A 19,550-nucleotide genomic window follows, 5' to 3' on the forward strand; every position below is an offset into this window, starting at 1 on the left:
AGTCAATGTGTTAGAAAAATAGTTTGAGGTATTTTTACATTTTATAACAACTGGTAACACAATTAACTACAAAAATCAGTTAACATTGTTGGACATACCTCACATTATCACAACAAATTATGTCAAACGGATTAGTTTAACAGGTTTAGGAGAAATTTGTAAACCACTAAAGAAACTGTATTTGTTGGTAGGAAAAAACAGTTTTTTTCTAACTCTCAACATCCGATACCTCCTGCACCATACTACACAGTAGTTTTACATTCTTTATCTTCTTTCTTCCTTTTTAGATTCCTTTTCTCCGTCCTTTTTTACTTACTTTGCGTTTTATCAGCATATTTAGCCTCTAAACTCTTATCAATGTAGTGTAGGTCTACAACACAGTTTTACCAGCTTCTTTTCAACAGTTTTGAAAAATTTGAACCTTTCAAAGGGTTCCAGTAATGTATGTTATTATAGTATCCCACACATCTACTTTCAAAGTATGGGAATGTTCAAATAATTTATTTTGGGTAAGCTCAATACCCGAAAATGTACCAGTTTATCACGTATTCCATTAGAAAATTATTACATTCAAAGGGTATAAATAATTAACACCAACTATCCATGATAAGGTGCGGCACCGCTGTTCAGTTTTTAGAAACCAGAGGCAAGTTTTGAATTGTCAAAAATTTTGATTATCCAAGTTTACTTTTATATTCACACCCTAGTGTAAATACTTTCAAAATGTTCTCTTCCTATTGATGCCTATCTGAAATAATTTACTAGTACATATATTAATATCATTATTATATGTTACAAAAGATATTACACAACATTTCAAGGATTAGAATCTATCCTCTTCGTCAGGTTGGGGAGAGGGGGGTATTAATACATACAAAAATAAAGAACAGAAAGAAGGATTCAAACATTCCAGAAAACTACTTGCAGTCCAGTCCAGGCGCTGTTACTGCACAGGATGCAAGTGCTGAGTACGAAAATCACAATCACATGTCATGTTTGAACTCTTTTCTTTCCCTTCTATTCTTCTTTCTGTTCTTTATTTTTGTATGCATTACTGTAATAATCCCATTTGATGAAGAGGATAGATTCCAATCCTCTAAAAATGTTGTGTTGTACCTTTTGTAACATTAATACGATGGCAAATGTCCAAATTCCTGTTATTCTTTCAAACCTTCCATCGTCAATAACAAACTTTAACCAAAGTATATTAATATATTATATCTTCAGTGTTATGAGTGTGACAGGAAATATTAAAAACAAAACAACTATTTATTTTCAAGGTACATTATAATAACATATTACAATAAAATAAAATATACTTATTTATTATTAAACAGAATTAATAGAACTGTCAAGAAACCTTGAAACAATTCAGTGTACAATGTTCATTTCATGGCCAATGTTGAGCACATGAAGGACACACTGTTTTTTTACTCTTCATCCATTTGTCCACACAATGCAGATGGAACCTTTGTTCACAGCCATCACAAGCTTTACCGATGAAAACCAACTGTTTACACAAATCACAGACAAGAAGGTTACCTGAAAAGCAAGCCTTGAAGAAAGGCTCAAACTCCAAGACGGCCAGAGGAGTCAAACACAAACCATGTCCAGCTGTTTCCATCAAGATTTTCTCTTTAACAAATTTTTCAATCGTATCTCCAGCTTCACTTTTGGTCATTGTTTTGCATGAATTTATTGCCGGAATTGTCCCAACTGCACCTTCAGAGGACAACACTATCCCAGTGAGAACCTGTTTTAAAAAGTCTAGTTGAGGCTTGGTGAATACACAGCATCGTGGAAAGAAAGATTCTCCTGTTGTATGAATGAGAACGAAATAAGTCTCTCCAGTCAGATCACATTTTGTTTCTTTGATGTCCATTTTTAATGGATTGATTTTACTTGTAATTGTTGTCAAAACATCTTTTAAATCAGCCCTGTTTTCAAACAACTCCTTGTGAATATTGACAAGCTCCACTTTTGTAGCCATTCTTTCATGTAGAAGGTATTGCAGCATTAATTTGTGTTCACTTGTAAATTCATCTGAAAATTAATCAATAACATCATTACATTGAACTTAGAAATATATTTTATTAATAGTAAATAAAAACGTTGTAAAACACAGTAAAATGTTTTACAAATAAAAAAATATATATATATATATCTTTTGTGAAAATGAATCACAAAATGTGTTGCACAGCGCAAATTTTGAGAACGACTTGACCACTTTGGTTAATTTCTTTTATAAAATGTTCATTGAAATCCATGGAAGGCTTTTATGAAGCAAAATATAAGAAAGGTTACCTTGAATATTTTGAAATTCAGAAAAAATGTAGTTTTTTCATAATCCAAATTAAATTGGCACTAAACAGCTGTTCAAACCTTCAGTTTTATGTTGACAAATTGGCTGAAACATCTGTTTACATTTAAATTTGATGAAATATTAAGTAAACAGATAGTGTAATGCAGATAGTAAATATGAAACTAATACATACATTTTAATCCAGATTGCGCCAGTGATGGATTTAAATAATCTAATGCATTTTAAATATTATTTAAACAATGATACGTAACCAACCTTAATGAACAAAGTTATGAATGTTTTCACATAAGTTTTCACACGATTTTGACCAAAATAGATTTCCGAGAAATAGATAATCAAATGTATATCATATTTTGATCGAGGCAATATGGCAAGCTAAACTGTGATATAGAAGGTAAGTGAATTTAAACGGTCTTAAGTAGGCACTTTTTAACCGAAGTAGGCATCTCAGTCTTACGTAAGTATATATATTTTTTCTTCGTCAGAACTAGAAGGCAAACTCTACTATGGTACTGGAAATATCTTAGACCTGAAATACATGACAAGGGCTGGAAATATACACTTTTTGACCGAAGTAATTTTCCGAGACCTGTGTGATCCGAGATTTGTGTTTTCTTTTTCGGGATGACAAGCAGATTCAGCTGTGACGTTATGTATATAATTAATTAGAACCAGAAATGCTCCTACATGTGCCAACCATGATATAATAATTAAGTTAAACTCTGATAGTATTTACCATGAATTTAAATAATATCTACCTGATGTATGCCTACTTACGTTTCATAGGACTCTCATCATATGCTTTTACTAAGTAATATAAAGATTGCATGCGAAGCCGCGGGTAACAGCTAGTATATATACATAAATTTAAAAAAAGAAAACAGTTAATAGAAATATCTTTGCTGTCACATCATAAATTACTATAAACCAAACAAAATTATTTTCTAAAATAACCAAATATTACTTGTTGTAGTATGCTGATGCATATGATTAATTAGTGCATATGAATAATTAGTAAATTGCTGATGCAAGCAATTAGTGATTGCGGCTGAAGGTCCAGGTACACCATCACACATAAACATCTTGATATCTTGGTTGTGAAAAGGTCAGTAACAATGTAGGTAACACAAAGGAGAATTTCAGACCAAAACCTATAACTTATATCAACATCACAGAATTGCTTGAGAATCTATAATTTACCCTTACAACTTTTTGCACCCACACTTTGCAGTTGATGAAGTCTGGATTCACCATTATACAACCAAAACCCAAACAGTATTCAAACTCTATATTCTTTAAAAACCGCAAAAATATTGTTGCTAAAAAAGTATATAAGCAAATCAAGATTCTTTTATTTCATAACAGTATAGATACAAAATATAACTATGAGAAGTCAGTATTTTCATAAAGTCAATAAGCACAAGCTCATAGTATGAGCTGTGTATGAGTCTGTTTGTTTTTATTGGTCTTTCTATATCCCATATTTTCAACTATACGTCAGCAACCTTGGGCCTTGGCTTGCAGCTGTTGGTGTTTTCTGTGACCTGTTCAATGCCTTTTACTGTGTAAACAATACCATAATGATATCAAGACTTAGAAGAATTTGGTATAAATAACACAGAAATATGTTGGTTTTTTCTTATTTACGTAACAAAAAACTAGTTATTTTAAATAAGGATGGCAATTATTGCATGTACCTAGGGAAGAACCTTGATTATGATGTTTCACAGGGTTCTATCTTAGGACCTTGTCTTTTTTATAATGAATGATAATAATCTATATAGTACCACTATAGCTCAATTATATCAACAAGCGATTGATAGGAGGCCAAAAGGGTGTTCCATGTGGACAAATGTAAAGAAAAAAAACTTGAGTCCAAAATCTGGCTCAGTAAATGGCTTCACAGTGACTACACTGAAACCACAAAAATTTAATTCGAATAATGATATATAAATCCCTTGTCAAAAACCATATTAAAGTATAAAATATAGTAAGTAGATATAGAGAACTTTGTACTATTTCTTGGGATTGAAGTTAAATTGAGAATCCTAACTAAATAGCCTTTACAAAATAACATTTCCTTTGACTTTTTAGTCAGTCAACCACTATAAATTCACACAGCTCACTGTTATCATACTTATTTTTCTTCTGTCTTAAATTATGGAATCCTTATGTGAGGAAACACAAATCATTAAAAAACAATTATCAAACTCAGAAAAAAGTCATTAAGAATTCTGGTTAAGGTCCCATTATGTACTTCATCAAAGGAAATATTTTAATGAAGCTGTCATACCTGGTGGATTCAGTCCTATCGGACCCGCCCGGCTATCTATTTATTGGAATTAGCCTGCATGTTCAGATCCATAAGGCCAAATGTTATTTAAAAGCTTGTATGTGTCAATGTAAAAAATCGATTTTATTTCTAAATTAGACCCATGTATAAGTTTAAGATGTGAAAGATTAAATGAATTAGAGTTTTAAAACGTTTTATGTGACGTGTGAATAGTTCAATTTTAGTATTTCCGAAAAATGTGTATAAAATGTTATTTTCAAGATATGTTTTTTGTGTGGTAATGTGTATGGTTTATGGAATAAATACTATGTTTCAGTAATGACGGATATTTACTAGTAGACAATTTTTTCAATAAAATTAGATTTACCAAAAGATTTTTTTGCTCAATACTGATTTATTTAAAAATGAATACAGTATTTTTTACTTGAAAACAACACTGTATTCACAACAAATATATGTTATTTAAACAAGTATAAGTTTTATAACACATAAGTACGTAAGTAATTAAAATATAATAGTTTTCCAAACTATAACAAAACTGATAAACTTCTCACACAAACATATGGTCTAAAGTCCGGATCTTCTTGCAAACAACCTGCAAAAGTTCTGGTACTCAAAGGGTTACCTCTAGTTACTTCTGGGTAAAGTGTGTAAAAGGTAATAACTGACCTTCGTCAACATCCATCGCCTCATCTTGTAACTCCCTTCCGCTTCTTCTAGATCTTGAACCCATTCTTTACTTCTAAAAAATATGACAGAATTAATACGAATAGTAACAATACTAATAATTATAAGAAATAACTTGCAAATCTTTAGTTATATCTTAGTTTATATTATAATACTTAAAAAATATGATACATAACAAGGGTTTAGCTTAAGCTTCCATTTTGATTTTGGTCAAAACTAATAAGTTATTCTGCATTTAAAAACATATTTATCCTAATTTTTGAATTCTCAAGATTTGTATACCAGTATGTCTTTTAGTTGTAGGATATCAACACAACAATCATGAATAAAATGAACTACAATCATTTTGTAACCCATGGATATTACAATTAAACTTTCTTAATAAAGATAACATTTTTAACAAAGTGTCTTCTAGCTTTTTAACCACAAGTGTTTTATAAATTTTGTATATGTTTTACAGCTGATGTATAAAAATACATATTTCTTTTCACTATCACAATATGAAATACATAGGTACAGTTTCTGAAACACCATTGAAGTAAATAAAATGAAGAAGATGTAGGAATGTTTTTCTTTCCAAATCGGAAATGAAGGAGGTTATTTTAAGTAACCAATGGGAGGTAAATAGTTTCTTATCCTATTTTAACAACTTTTTAAACTAAGATCTAGTCAGGGGAGTCTAATGGGGAGCTTTAGGGTGTAATGAACTATATTTCATATTTTATTTAAAGAATACAGAAACACACCATTTCAAAAAGTGTATAATGAGAAATTATGTGTAAACCCCCAAAGTCTGTCTGTATGTCACCTGAATAGCTAATGTAACAACAATGAATTATTCTGAACAATCAATCAACTTTTGATAAAATATAAATAAAATAGTAAGTATTGGTTCAAACTAAAAATAGTGCTATTTAAATAATGATATGCTAAAAATTTAACTTGCATTAGTGAAGATTTGTGGATTATTCCATAAATCTTTGTTATAATAATAATTAACTATGTAATCAAATATTGCTAGCCTATAAAATGTTATAATTAACTGACCAGTTAGTAGAAGTTAGTGATAGAATACAGTCGAACCTCTTGTGTATAATACCGGTAACTGTAGGCTAGAAAAACTGTCACAACTTTTTGTGTATGTTCAGAGACACTCTTGGCCTGTAACTTACACTTTAGTTTCAAAGTGTTTGGATAAAATGTGAAGTGAATGTTCTTAAACAAAATGAAAATGCTAATTTTTTACCTAGCTGTCTATAAATGCAAATTATTCTGGTATTTATTCAATTAAGAGAATCATTTTTTTAATGCAGAAATTAACACATAGGTTGAGAAAACATGAAATAATGGAGATTGGCTGGATCTCAGATATAGGCCAGTCGATCCTCGGGTAAGGCGGATCTCTCAGGTACGATTTCAGCTTATTAGTTATTTTAACGTAAACAATAAAGAAGTAGTAACTAATATTTTGGGACTTTGAAAATGGCGATGAATATGAGGAAAATATATAAGATATTTCTCACAAGTGACGATGAGCGTTTGGCTCCTGGTAACACATAAGGAGAATTCTTTCCTCCATTTCACCAAAGAGGTTACTTATTGATATCAAGCTGGCCAAGTTATGAATATTATAAGGTTTCTTTAATATCTAAGTCTAGACCATAGTTGGTTTTGTAATGTTATTGTAAAATATGTGTATTTAAAATTGTAATGTATGAGATTCTTCTTGTGGTAATTGGGTAGGGTACGATAAGCGGACCCGGTTTTTTATATCGAAATTGGCAAACGATATTACTTAATCATAATCATTGATATAATCAATCAATACTGATTAATTATTTTAAACAATTAACTTAAATAACCTATATCAACAGCTGTAAACACTTTCAAATAATACACGTAAGGTAATATTTCAATTTTACATAAGTAACATTTTATTATGGCAGTCAATTTTAGAAAACTACACGACATTGCTTTGAAAGATGATAAGACATGTTTTTCGTGGCTTCAACATGTTGGACCGAAAAACCCATTATGTGAAATTTGTGGGAAAGAAACAACTGTAACTGTGAGAGGAGCATATATGGTCGTCTTCAGTTTTCCTAATTTTTGTTATAATAATTTGTTTGATCACTGTAAATATTACATTCATATTTTAATTTAAAACATGTGATTGTTATTGAGGACTATAGATTCTTTTATATTGATTGATAGTCTAGGATTTGAGATGGGAATATTAGGTATTGATGATTACATTCTTCGATATAAAAAACCGGACCCGCTTATCGTACCCTACCCCAGTAATTTATTATAACCCTTATTGTGTACGATTTTTACATACATCGAAATTGGATACTATATCGAATTGTTCGATAATAGCAGTTGAATAACGAGTGTAGGCCACTTATTATACTGTAGCCAACATACCCCTTAGTTTGTTGATGTTTTTGGGTACTTATTAGGTTAAATATAAATTATTAATTTTGCGTTACTTTTGAATACCTCCCTAACTAAAATTCATGGTAGTTGTGAAAGTTTACATGTTCAGGAATATTTTAAAGTTTGATTTAGATCATTTTAGTCAGTGTTCCTAAACAAATTACTATTATTCTAAAATGATCTAATCAATATTAAAAAATGAAACGGCCGGACAAATACAATAGCATTAACCTAATGTAAAAAGTAGTTTCCTAGCATTATACAATACGGTTGTCAATATTATATTGGAAGTAGTATAAATCCTACCATAACCATGATGAAACTGCATTTAAACACTACTGATAAGCCTAGCCTAAACGAAATCTTTGTCAAGAATATACATAATAGGAGACTTTGCACCAACAAATACATCAAAATTACTTACTAAGATTAACGCAAATAAATCTGAGTGAGTGTATAACTCACTATATTCAAACAGTATACTCTTGAGTACGATATATTTCAATTCTAAGTAAATTTTATACATTTACGATGTACAACACTTTCCCGCACTTAGATTGCGTTTTTCAATAACAGTACCACAAAAAAAAAACACACAGTCACACGTATAATATACATATTATATCTTAGGTCACAGCCTTGGTTTCAGTAATAATTATTCACCTCTTTTGGGCTTAGTTTTAATACCATGAAACTGCACGTCTACTAAACTTAATTGATATCATCAATTTTGTTTTTACGTTGAAACTTATATTACATAAATAATTAGCAAAGAAAAATGTTTACACGTGATTTAAATTTATATATCTTTTATTTTCAAATTAAAATCTTTATTTTTGCGTTGGTTAGATATGTTTCCAGACAAGGTAATGTCCGTTTGAAGAAGGGTTGGTAAATGTGGTCTTTAGATAGTGGAATTGCAGAATCTTCTTTCCTGAATGTTTCCACGTTCTTTTATACGCCCAATACATTAATTGAATGTATGACCGATTGATTCCTCAACATCACTCCTATATTTTTTAAGTTAAGACAATCTATTTGCTTAATCTGATGCAATCGCGATGCACTGTAAGTGTCCTAATCTCAATATGCATAATATCATAAAGTATTTGTATTAATCATTCCTATCCACGACATCATGTTTAAATCCTGTTGCACTTTTTTGTGCCATCGGCCTTTATTAGAGTTTATGGAATCTCTATAAGCCTTAACAAACCATGAGATATATGTCTATATCTTGTAATGATTTATAGTCTGTCTAAGTGCATCGTATATATTAATCACACCTCTTGATCCAATATTTTATACAGCTGAGTAAATATACAAGTTGACCATTTTCAGTTATTGTTTGCACGTTCGAATTGGCATTTACACAGAACTATCGTTAAAGTTATTTCTACTAACATTTGAATAATTTAAAGCTTTTAAGACTCTGATTACGTGTTTTGGACTTAATGGTTTAATTTAGACAGTGATGGTAAGAAACTTAAATTGTATGAAAATTTAAAAAATGTTAAAACCTTTTATTATTGAAATATATATTAGTGTTCATTTATAAAAATAGCAGAGTTAATACATTTAAATTTTGAAAAGTTTTGCAAAATATACAAAGAGAGAAGATTGTTATTATTTTTAAACATTTCCCTTGTAATGTAAAGACATGATTTCACTCTACTCTACTGCATTGTCCCATAATTAATCCATACTGAAACAGTGATTGAAATTATGAAAAATAATATTTTCTATAAATCTCTTAATGCTGAAGTACACTGTGATAAAACTGACAGGGCAAATCAGGATGTGGAAAGCCTTTACAAACATAATAGGCCTATATGAGGAGCAAACATTCAAAAGGTGATTTCTCACTCTGATGCAATTTTACAGGAAACCAAAAAAACCTATAGAAACTCAGAAACACATGATTTAACCTTGATTTTTTTTTTTATTTATTAGTATAGATGGTCCGTAGATAATCAATAGACATGTGGCAGATGTTAGCCTCAAAACAAACTAGTTAAATGCATTTTAATTTTGGATAAACCCCCTTTTGACCGAAACTCAAGGAGAAAACACGTTTTGATTGAATATCAATGGGATAAAACACTTTTTGAATGGTATTGATTGAAACTCAGACAAATTATACAAAATCAATGGTTTATTTAAAATTGATACATGAACAGGTTTTAGGCAACGAATTGTACTAATGGAACGCGCTCTGGGCCGGAGAAACTGAGCCGAAATCCTGGGCTGCGTTCCGAATCTGCAGGCGCTGGAAATGGGCAAGAACCAGCGATCACATAAGACCAATAGATGGGAGCACTCCTATTCCTACAGCATTACAGGTGTTGAAGCCAGTGGCGGCCATCTTGAGAACATCTAGAAACGCAAACGCCGTCCAGAAAAGCTTAAAAATTGCAGTGCGCGCGCATAAATAAATCGCCACCTAGCCCACTTAGGATTAAGCCAAAATGTTCAAATTTGGGTGTACGTATATCTCATAAAACACCGATTCCAATGGCGCAACTCAAATTACCATTTTTGATCTCTATATAATTTTAATGAGCAAAAAACTTTAAAAGTTTTATACACATTTGAAATCGTAACATGAAAAAGTCGGTCTGTGTGAGGAATTTTTTTTGTTTTTAGGACAGGCAAGTTTGTAAGCGGGAAAGTTTGAGATAAAGAGTTGAATTATTTTTTCATTCGAAACTTTATTTTCTAAGACCAGTCGTTTTTCCTGATATTATCGGCAGAATATAGGCGAAAACCCTGACCGCATCGCCCGACCTACAACAGATCGCCTACACTCCAGACCGCTCCTCGGCTCTTAAATTAAAACTCAACATTATCGTTAATTTAAAATTCATTTAAATGTAATTAATTATTTTTAATATGTTAAACATTTTTAAACCCCATTTATAAGGGCATTTCGCTTATCATTTCATGTAAATAGAAACTGTCATTCGAGTGTAATTAAATATTAACTAAACTTGAGGCAATATAAGGTACAATAAAGTAAACCACTAGACCATAGACTTATTTAATTTATCAACGGACAACCATTTTTTATAAGGAATAGTGCAAATTAATTAATTCAAGACAGACAGCATAATCGAACAAATTTATAATAAAACATGGTGAGTTAGTTTTGACTATGCAATAAGTATAAAAAAATAACAAATCATAAATAACACTAACCAACTCGAAAACTAATATAACTTGAGTATAATAACAAGAACAACAACAACAACAACAACAAGATAAAAGAAAAATAATGATAAACATTATAAGAATTAACAAGATAAATTTAGATTAAATAACAAAACAACAAGAAATGATGTAGCAGATCTACTTGGAAAAATCTATACATTTACAAGAAATCAGGTAATTAACAATGTACAATCTCATTTAGCAGTGCAATTTTAGAAACAAATATTAATTCATTAAAAAAGTACAAAACAAATAAGTTAAATTTACCACCAAGCTATTAGAAAAAAATAACGTAAAAAATAAATAAATTAAGTATTATTGAGCATGATGAAAAGACTATTTCTAAAAAAGCTATAGCTACATGCGAAATAGTCCAGATGCTGGCACACCAAATTACCCAAATGGGTAATTCATTATGTTTTATAAATAATGAATTTAATATAATGGAAATTAAAATATAAAATTAGAAACATAAAATCAGATATAAAAGAGTGTTATCCCGTTTCTTACTCAGCCTAGCCCATAAAAACTTTTATGACACTATAAAAAAGTAGGCATAAACTAAACAAGACTACAATTTTAAGTGTGTAAATTTTATTTTATTAATTATTGTAAATAAAGTAAGTTAAAAACTCTATTATTTTGCTTTGTAATACTCGACACTGCCTAATACGTATGGTATCCTCCACCCAAAAAATGTATAGGCCTAGTTAAGGTTTTTTAAAAATAAAGTCTTAACTATCATTAAAGTAAATAAAAATAATGTTAACTACGTGGCCTAATACAAAAAATCAAATTAATTGAGACATTTATGGCACTTAGACAACCAAATTAATTGTTAGCACTTAGATCACTATTTACATTAGATAATACGGACATGATCCCTTTTGATTTCAAGTTTTCAAAAATTAATATCTCTAAAAGGAAACAATATTTAATAAAGATTTCTTTTGTGCAGTTGTAATAGACTTATTTTACAAAATGTTCTTAGAATAAAGTTTCTAAACTTAAAAAAATGTGTTTATTAAGATATATAAAACGTGGGCCTAACGCACTGCTACACACTGCCAGACAGCAGCGAACACTGTCTGAGGAGCGCTCGCCACTAGGGTGAATCATCCCAAGGTCGCCGCCATTGTTTGTAACATCGCGCGCCAGAGTCCGGCTTCAACGGGCAACCCCACTGCTCCATCTATTGGTCTTATGTGAATCGCTGGCAAGAACTCACTCCGCCCACATGGCTGGCATTATAGTAATGATCTAACATCACTTTAAAACGCCTTCTAGACTTAATAATATTGTTAAATACTACACAATTTAATTTATTACTACAAAATAACTGTTTTTTTTTACTGTGGATTTTTATTTTTAGTTTAAAAAACTGATTTTTGTACAATATTAAAATAACTGAGATTTTGACTTGGTATTTTACTTATAAACTCGGAAACGAAGATTATAGACATTAAAATATTTCGCAGGTGAAAAAAAACAACTTTTTTTATTGACAGTATTTTTATTTTCAAAGTAAACTACATAAAATGTACAAACTCCAATGGCTGTTGCATATGAGATGGAAAATAAAAAATTGTTGGAACTGCTTCATTTTTAGACATTTTCTTAGTGTGTCAGGCAAAATTAAATGGTAATCATGTTCGGTAAAATGTTTTACTGCATAAAACAGTATGTTTTGTTGGCATACAAAACTTTTTTCTCTTTGTCACAGTACAGTAATCCACTTTTTTAATAAATTGTCATCATTCAATGGAAAGCTAAAACAAATAAATTAACAAATAATAAAATACAGGTAGCTGAAAATCACAAAGACCCAATATTATAAAGTAGAGTAGGTCGGTAGATATTGTTTTTAGCAATGATTTATAAGTGTATGCATTTATAAGTGCTATAACGACCAACATTGATATCTTGGATCAATGCGGATGAAATAATTGAGTGATAAGCAATTAAGCATGTTTTTACTCAACTATATAATTATTGTTCATGATTAAAAAACGATAGCTTATTGGGCTATTAACTCATTAACAGTCTTACCGTAATTTTAATTATTTGGGTAACCCAGTTAATAATTTGGCAATACAGAAAATAATATTGGTGAGAAATTACTATTTTTGGAAGTTGTAAATAAATATTGACATGGTTGATACAGTAAGAACTTACTTGTGAAAAGAAATGTGACTATCTTTAGTCCATCTGCACGTGCAGTTGTACGCAGAGCAACTTCTTCACCGTGTCACGAAATAACAAACATTACTAACATTGACAAATAAAAAGAAAACAAACTAGTTGAGTTGCTCAGATCAGACGTCTTGACGTAATAAACAGGAAGAGTTGCCAACAATGCTAATAACAACAATTATTTTTGTTTCGGCATGAAAAGGCGAGATGCTGTATCGTCCCGATGATCGCCGCACAACTCGGTGAGTCCTTGCCCACTTTAAGCGCCTGCAAGTCCATGAATACACCCGAAATGCACAGCTGTGTGCGACCGGAAAACACAACATGTGTTTATGGGCAGTGCGCGTTTCAGTAGTATAGTTCGTTTGGGTTTAGGTCGATTGAAAAGTAAAATAGTAGCCTACATTGTTGTCTACAGTTTGTTCTGGAACCTGCATCATCAGATCCTTAGCCCAATATCATTGTCCAGACAGTCACACACTTCTTCCTCTTCGTCATTGCCGTCTGGTAAATCGTACAGGATTGTCTTGTACCATTTAAAAGCGTTTTCAGGTTCATTTTGCCAATCTTCCCCATACAAAAGTTTCAGCAGTTTCTCCACATCTTTTTTTCTTTTCAGCTGAAATATGATGACTGAGTGGTAAAGGTTCCAAGACAGTTTTCTTGATATTAGAAAGTTTGACACCTTTTTTCAGAAGTTTAACCCCAAGTTGTTCACTTTCATCCTCAAACCTATAGTTTTTGAAGCCATTGACCTTGACACTTCCTTGGGATTTCTCAAAAGCAATCCGCTTCAATTCTGAAATGTATGGGAGATTTTTGAAGAGCACGCTAAGTGATTTTGTGTTTAAAAGTTCCCAATCAACACCCAAAACTTTCACATCCCCAATAATCTTGTATATTTCATAATATTGCTCCTTGGATATTAATGTAACATTTTTTTCTCAGGACTTTTTCAACCCTACCGAAAACACGGTCTGCTGGTAGAAAACTGTGTCCTCTCACTGGGAAGTAAAACTTAATCTCATTAACACTTGAATTGGACGTATACAAAAAATGCAAAAGCATGTGAAGGTTGATGTTATTTTTATTCTGGGAGATGCAGCCATCACAAAATAATCTCAAAGTTTTTATACCTTCTAAGTTCATTGTTTTGAGGTGGCTATAGAGAGCTGATCAAATTTCAGTACTACCTTTCCCTGCCTGTTCTTCAGACCAAGTGTAAAAAGTTGAATTTTTACCATCTAAGCTTGTTACACATAAGCTATAAAAGTTCAACTGCCTTAGATAATATGCATCTTGGATGTTTGTTTTTGGAAGTTGTTGGATTTGTTGCAAATCAAAACATAAATTCATAACTGATTTATCAGTGTTTTCTTTCATGAACGAATAAAATGAGTTCACCCTTAGCTTATGGATTCTTTTTTCAGTCATACGGTTTACACGTTCGGCAGATCCCATTGGTAAACTTTTTATTTTCTGATCAAGTAGTGCACAAGTGCTACACACATCACTTGATGGAGATTTAAAGCCAATGTTGAATTCATTGACGAATAATCTCCTAAACATAGCAAAACTGACTTTGTACTGGTCATTGTTAACTACTTGGTCACTATACATTTGGTGCAACTTCTTTATACTTAATCTACAATTTAAGTACAGACGTTTAGACTTTTTTCTTCCATAGTGACTTTCACATGCCCTCAAGTTAGAAATAAAATCTCTTACTTTATTTTTCTTTTCGATACTCCTGTTACTTTTCCTATCACCACCTCGCTTATCCTCAATAGGCTCTCCAGAATAAACTTTTGCGACTAAATTGGCTAGCCTTTTTCTCCCTACTTTGGTGATAGCAAGAAAATTTTTCTTGCAAACAGGAATTCTTTTTTCATTGCTTTGAATATAGTAATTAGCTGAAAAGGCATGCTGTGAGCCTGCTGAAAGAGACTTGTTTTGGTTCGGCATGTTAGGCCTACGTCGTTTAACGTTCTTTGTAACGACTAATGAAGAAAGTATAGAATCTTGGCGAAGTTTTTCTGGTACTTTATAAAGTTTGTCCCGCAGTTTCTTTACATCATTTGGTCTAATATCAGAGCATGATAAAGTCTTAGTGGAGTGTTTGCATGGGATGTAAACATTACTACCTGATGGTGCAGAGTACCGCTTACGTTTGGCTTCTTTCCTTTTCCCACCACTTGCCTGTCTCTTGCGTGTCCCACTATTTCCAATGCTCACTAACACACCATCCACTACTTCTTCCATTATTTTCAAAATTATAATAAAACAACATTAACTTAATCCAAAAACTTATGAAAACAGTCTAACATGACTTTAAACATTCACTATAACCTCAAATATCTGCTGGAAATAATAACAGATGACAACTGGTCATGTGACACAAGTGAGCAGCTGTGATTGGTCCACTGGAGAAACCACTAATTGAATGAACATAGGCTTTGGAGGAAACACTTTTTGATTGAGATGTCAGTTTTCTACATTTATTTTTAATAGGAGAAAGCATTTTTTGACTGAAACTAATTATTGAATCTCGTGAGATTCAACTTAGAGAATAGCAATCAGCCAAAAACTCACTTTTCAATTTTTTGTGAGAAATCACCTTTTGAATGTTTGCTCCTCATATAAGAAATTCCCATCTTAAATTCCTATCAATGTAAACTCAGAGAAAAAGTTGCGACTCAGAAACCACTTTTAAATTTCTTTGTACAAAAATGATTTAAAAATTTACCAAATTATTCTGCACGAAATATTTTTCTAAATCAGACAAAGTGTTTTACACAGCAGATTACATTTCAGTCAATTTATTCGTTGTATCTAAAGCAGTGTTATCATCTGTAAAAAGAGTTAATTTAAATAGTTATATCTTAATATGTCTCTCCTACAAATAAAAAAAGAATGGGACCCAAAATGGGATCTTGTGGAAACCAAATTTTACTTTACTCCTGGAAGACATTATATTTTACATTTAAATTAATATTTGTTTTATGATGCCTGTTGCTTAAATACGTGAATTGAATACATCTCAACATGTGTCCTCCTACATCTTTTGCGTTTCATCAACAACAGTTCATGGTTTACCTTTTTATTCCTGTTGATCTTTTCTTTTCTTTTTTCATCCCCTTGTCTACCAGAATACAGCAGACAACCTGGAATGACCTATATGCTTAGTTGTCACTGTAAACATGTCACTTTACACTAAATTAGCTACAGCTGTGGGTGTTTTCATGTTCATCAAAACAAAAACAATATTATAGTAAAGATTAAGAAGAGTTCACAACCTGTTCAGAGCTCCTAGTCAGTTCATGACAATACAATCTCGTCATAGTATGTAGTCAGGAGCGGCGTTAGGGTAGGGCGACCGCCCAGGGGCACCAGACGAAAATCAAATCAAATATCCTTTATTTCCATCAGACATGTAACATGCATTGGATTGCGTCATAAATATTAAAAAAATACATGTAAAGTTTTTATATCTATACATACAGACTATTTATTTCCAATAAATTCACTGAGGGTGTTGAAACATTTTTCTATTAAAAAAGCCTTCAGTGTTCTCTTAAAGACCATTATATCATTTATATTCTTTAGGTCCACAGGAAGAGAATTATAAAAAATTATGGCATTATAAAAACAGTGATGTTTGAAAAAAGAGGTTGCATGGGGGGGAATATTTAATTTGTTGCTATTCCTGAGATAGTGTCCAGACTGTGGAATTAGTGACTCGAAAATGCCCTGGTTTTGCTTAAAAAAGACCAATGAGTGGTAAATATATATACTTGGAAAAGTAAGCAGATTGAACTTCTTAAAGTGTGATTTGCAGGATTCTGATTGACGGATGCCAGCAATAGCTCTCACCGCTTTCTTCTGCAAAAGAAAGACATGGTTTGTTCTGCAATTTTCAAAACCCCAAATTTCAACAGCGTATGAAAGGTAGGGATAAACTAATGCAAAATATGAAGTCAGAAGCACATCGGTGCCCGTGAAAGATGAAAGTCTACGAAGAACAAAAATACCAGCACAGACTTTACGTGCGACATGATTTACATGAAAGGAGAAGCTAAGATTCTTATCGGCAATTAGGCCTAAAAACTTGACCATTTGCTCAGAACAAACCTCTGTATCGCCAACCCAAACACTCAAAGAGTCATTGCGTCTTGATGAAATTGAAAAGTCTAGCAATGTAGTTTTATCAGTATTCATGGCCAAACCATTACTCTGAAACCACTGGACTATTGAATTACACTGAACAAACGTATTTATCTCCATATTGAAACGACAAGACTCATCAATTACAAGTGATGTGTCGTCAGCAAACAAACACAACAAGCCCCTCAAAACACAACTGCTGAGGTCATTCACATACAAAATAAAGAGGAAGGGTCCAAGTATGGAGCCCTGTGGCACACCCGTCTTGACAATCTGCTCGTCAAAAAAGCATCTTTTCCTAGTATTTACGTCAACGTATGGAATTTCCACAACTTGTCTACGCTGACTCAAGAAAGATGACAGCCATTGATTTGCCAAGCAACACACACCCACTCTGTCAAGCTTTTGCAAAAGAAGTTCATGCGAAACCATGTCAAAAGGTTTTTTTTTCAAAAGGGGCACCGCAGGCCTTTTTTCGTATGTAATTGAATTGCAGTTAGTGAGCGCCAAAGAAATCTCGCCCAGGGCGCTATTAGTGCTAAAACCGGCACTGTATGTGGTACCACTATTTCCTGCAGTTATCACTCATCATAGGATGGATGAGTAAAATTATTTAGATTAGTCTCTTGCTAACTGGGGAGAGATTTGTAAAGGTTATAATGGTGCCGACATGCAAGCGAAAGAGCTGTGTGCAAAGGATACCCAATTTATATCCTTCAACGTTCTTTATTTCGTGTAGCAATCCTAGCTGGAATATAGTATTGGGAGATACTACTTCATCTTGTGCTCAAGGCCCGACATTCTTTGGCTTTTTATGCAATTTTCGCTGTTTCTAGTGACAGGAGGAGTATACCAAAATCACATGTAAACCTCTTTCTGAGATAAAATGGGAGTGTAAAAGTGAGTTAGTGGTTATTAGGAACCAGCTAAACAATGTATGTGAAGCACTTAACGTGAAAGAAGTATGGATTATAAGTAGTTGCTTTATTTTCCATATTGTTGTTATTGTTTAGTTATTACAAATAATTAAGGACGGGTTTTTAATTAATATACTGTATTACAAACTAGCTGTTACCCGTGGCTTCAAATGCGATTAAATTTTGAAAAAAACAGGAACACCATGAGCATAGTCTTTTTAAATGGTATTCTAAACAATCCTGAGATAAGAGGTATTCAATGAAAGAAATTCCAAACTCTTGATCCATTTTAAAATTAAGTTTAAATATGCAGCCCTGAAGTCATAGAGTGAAACTGTTTTTTATAACTACATCTGAAATTTTTCCAATATTTCATATTTTATAGAATAGCTCCATTGGTTTCAGTAACAATTGGACTATTTGAGGCCAGATTGAAGAAATCTTAAGTCTAAAGGGGGACTAAAATTTAAGTTCTTAATTTTTCAAGTTAACACACTTATGATGTAATAAATTATGGCATTTTTACTGTAGCTAATTAAAATCCAAATGAAAACAAATCCAGACAAATAAAAGCTTCTGTACATAGCGTATCATTTGCAAAGTGTAACTGACTTTAACAGATGAATAACAAAATACATATACTTCACCTGTATACCTGTATTCTCCCCCTTAATTATAATTAGAGATGGAGTGATTTACTTTGGAGAATGTTTATACGACCAACTAAGTTATTTGAAGTATGAATATTTTTGACCCCCCCCCCCAAAATACCCCATTTATGTAGTAAAAAAACTTTGATACATAAAATAAGTACTCCTTAGTTGGTCATATAAACACCCCCCAAAGTAAATTACTCCATATCTATTCATAAGAAAGTTAATGGGGGGACTTTTAAGATATCCGGTTTAATAGTATAGATTGCTTTAAAAAAACATGAATTACAAAATACGCATTATTAAAATGTATTTTATTACGAGTTTTGAAAATATGTATACAAAATAATCTAAAGGTAGCACCAAACTTCTTCCAAGTAGTCTTCTGGATTCCCTTTGATTGAGGGGTGTTGCATATTGCCAAACCCCAGGCATTAAGGGCCCAGCGAAAAGAATCGTTCAGAGCCCCATAACATCAAAAGCTGCCAAAGAATACATTATTCAATAACACAACATTTTGATGTTTTGAAAATTATTAGCCCGAAAGATTTATTTTTTAATAATAAGATCAGATTATTAGAAGATTCTTCTAGAGTTATACAGTGTTTAAAAATAAAGGACAGAGAAGACAGTAACAGGAATAGAATAATGAAATAAAGCTCAAGTGACAC

At 31.9% G+C, this 19,550-nt stretch overlaps 1 protein-coding gene across 1 annotated transcript; it reads right to left on the reverse strand.

Moving 5' to 3' along the window:
* Positions 1 to 1,248: 1,248 nt before the first annotated feature.
* Positions 1,249 to 8,333, reverse strand: LOC124372850 (non-structural maintenance of chromosomes element 1 homolog). Its single transcript, XM_046831259.1, has 3 exons — positions 8,167 to 8,333; positions 5,286 to 5,358; positions 1,249 to 2,043 (listed from the first exon to the last, which is right to left on the reverse strand). Exons 2-3 carry the CDS (start codon positions 5,347 to 5,349, stop codon positions 1,391 to 1,393), a joined length of 717 nt encoding a protein of 238 aa, XP_046687215.1. The 5' UTR covers positions 5,350 to 5,358; positions 8,167 to 8,333; the 3' UTR covers positions 1,249 to 1,390.
* Between the last annotated feature and the right edge of the window lie 11,217 nt (positions 8,334 to 19,550).

Source organism: Homalodisca vitripennis, unplaced genomic scaffold (genome assembly GCF_021130785.1).
Source record: "Homalodisca vitripennis isolate AUS2020 unplaced genomic scaffold, UT_GWSS_2.1 ScUCBcl_4106;HRSCAF=10062, whole genome shotgun sequence".
Taxonomy (NCBI): domain Eukaryota; kingdom Metazoa; phylum Arthropoda; class Insecta; order Hemiptera; family Cicadellidae; genus Homalodisca; species Homalodisca vitripennis.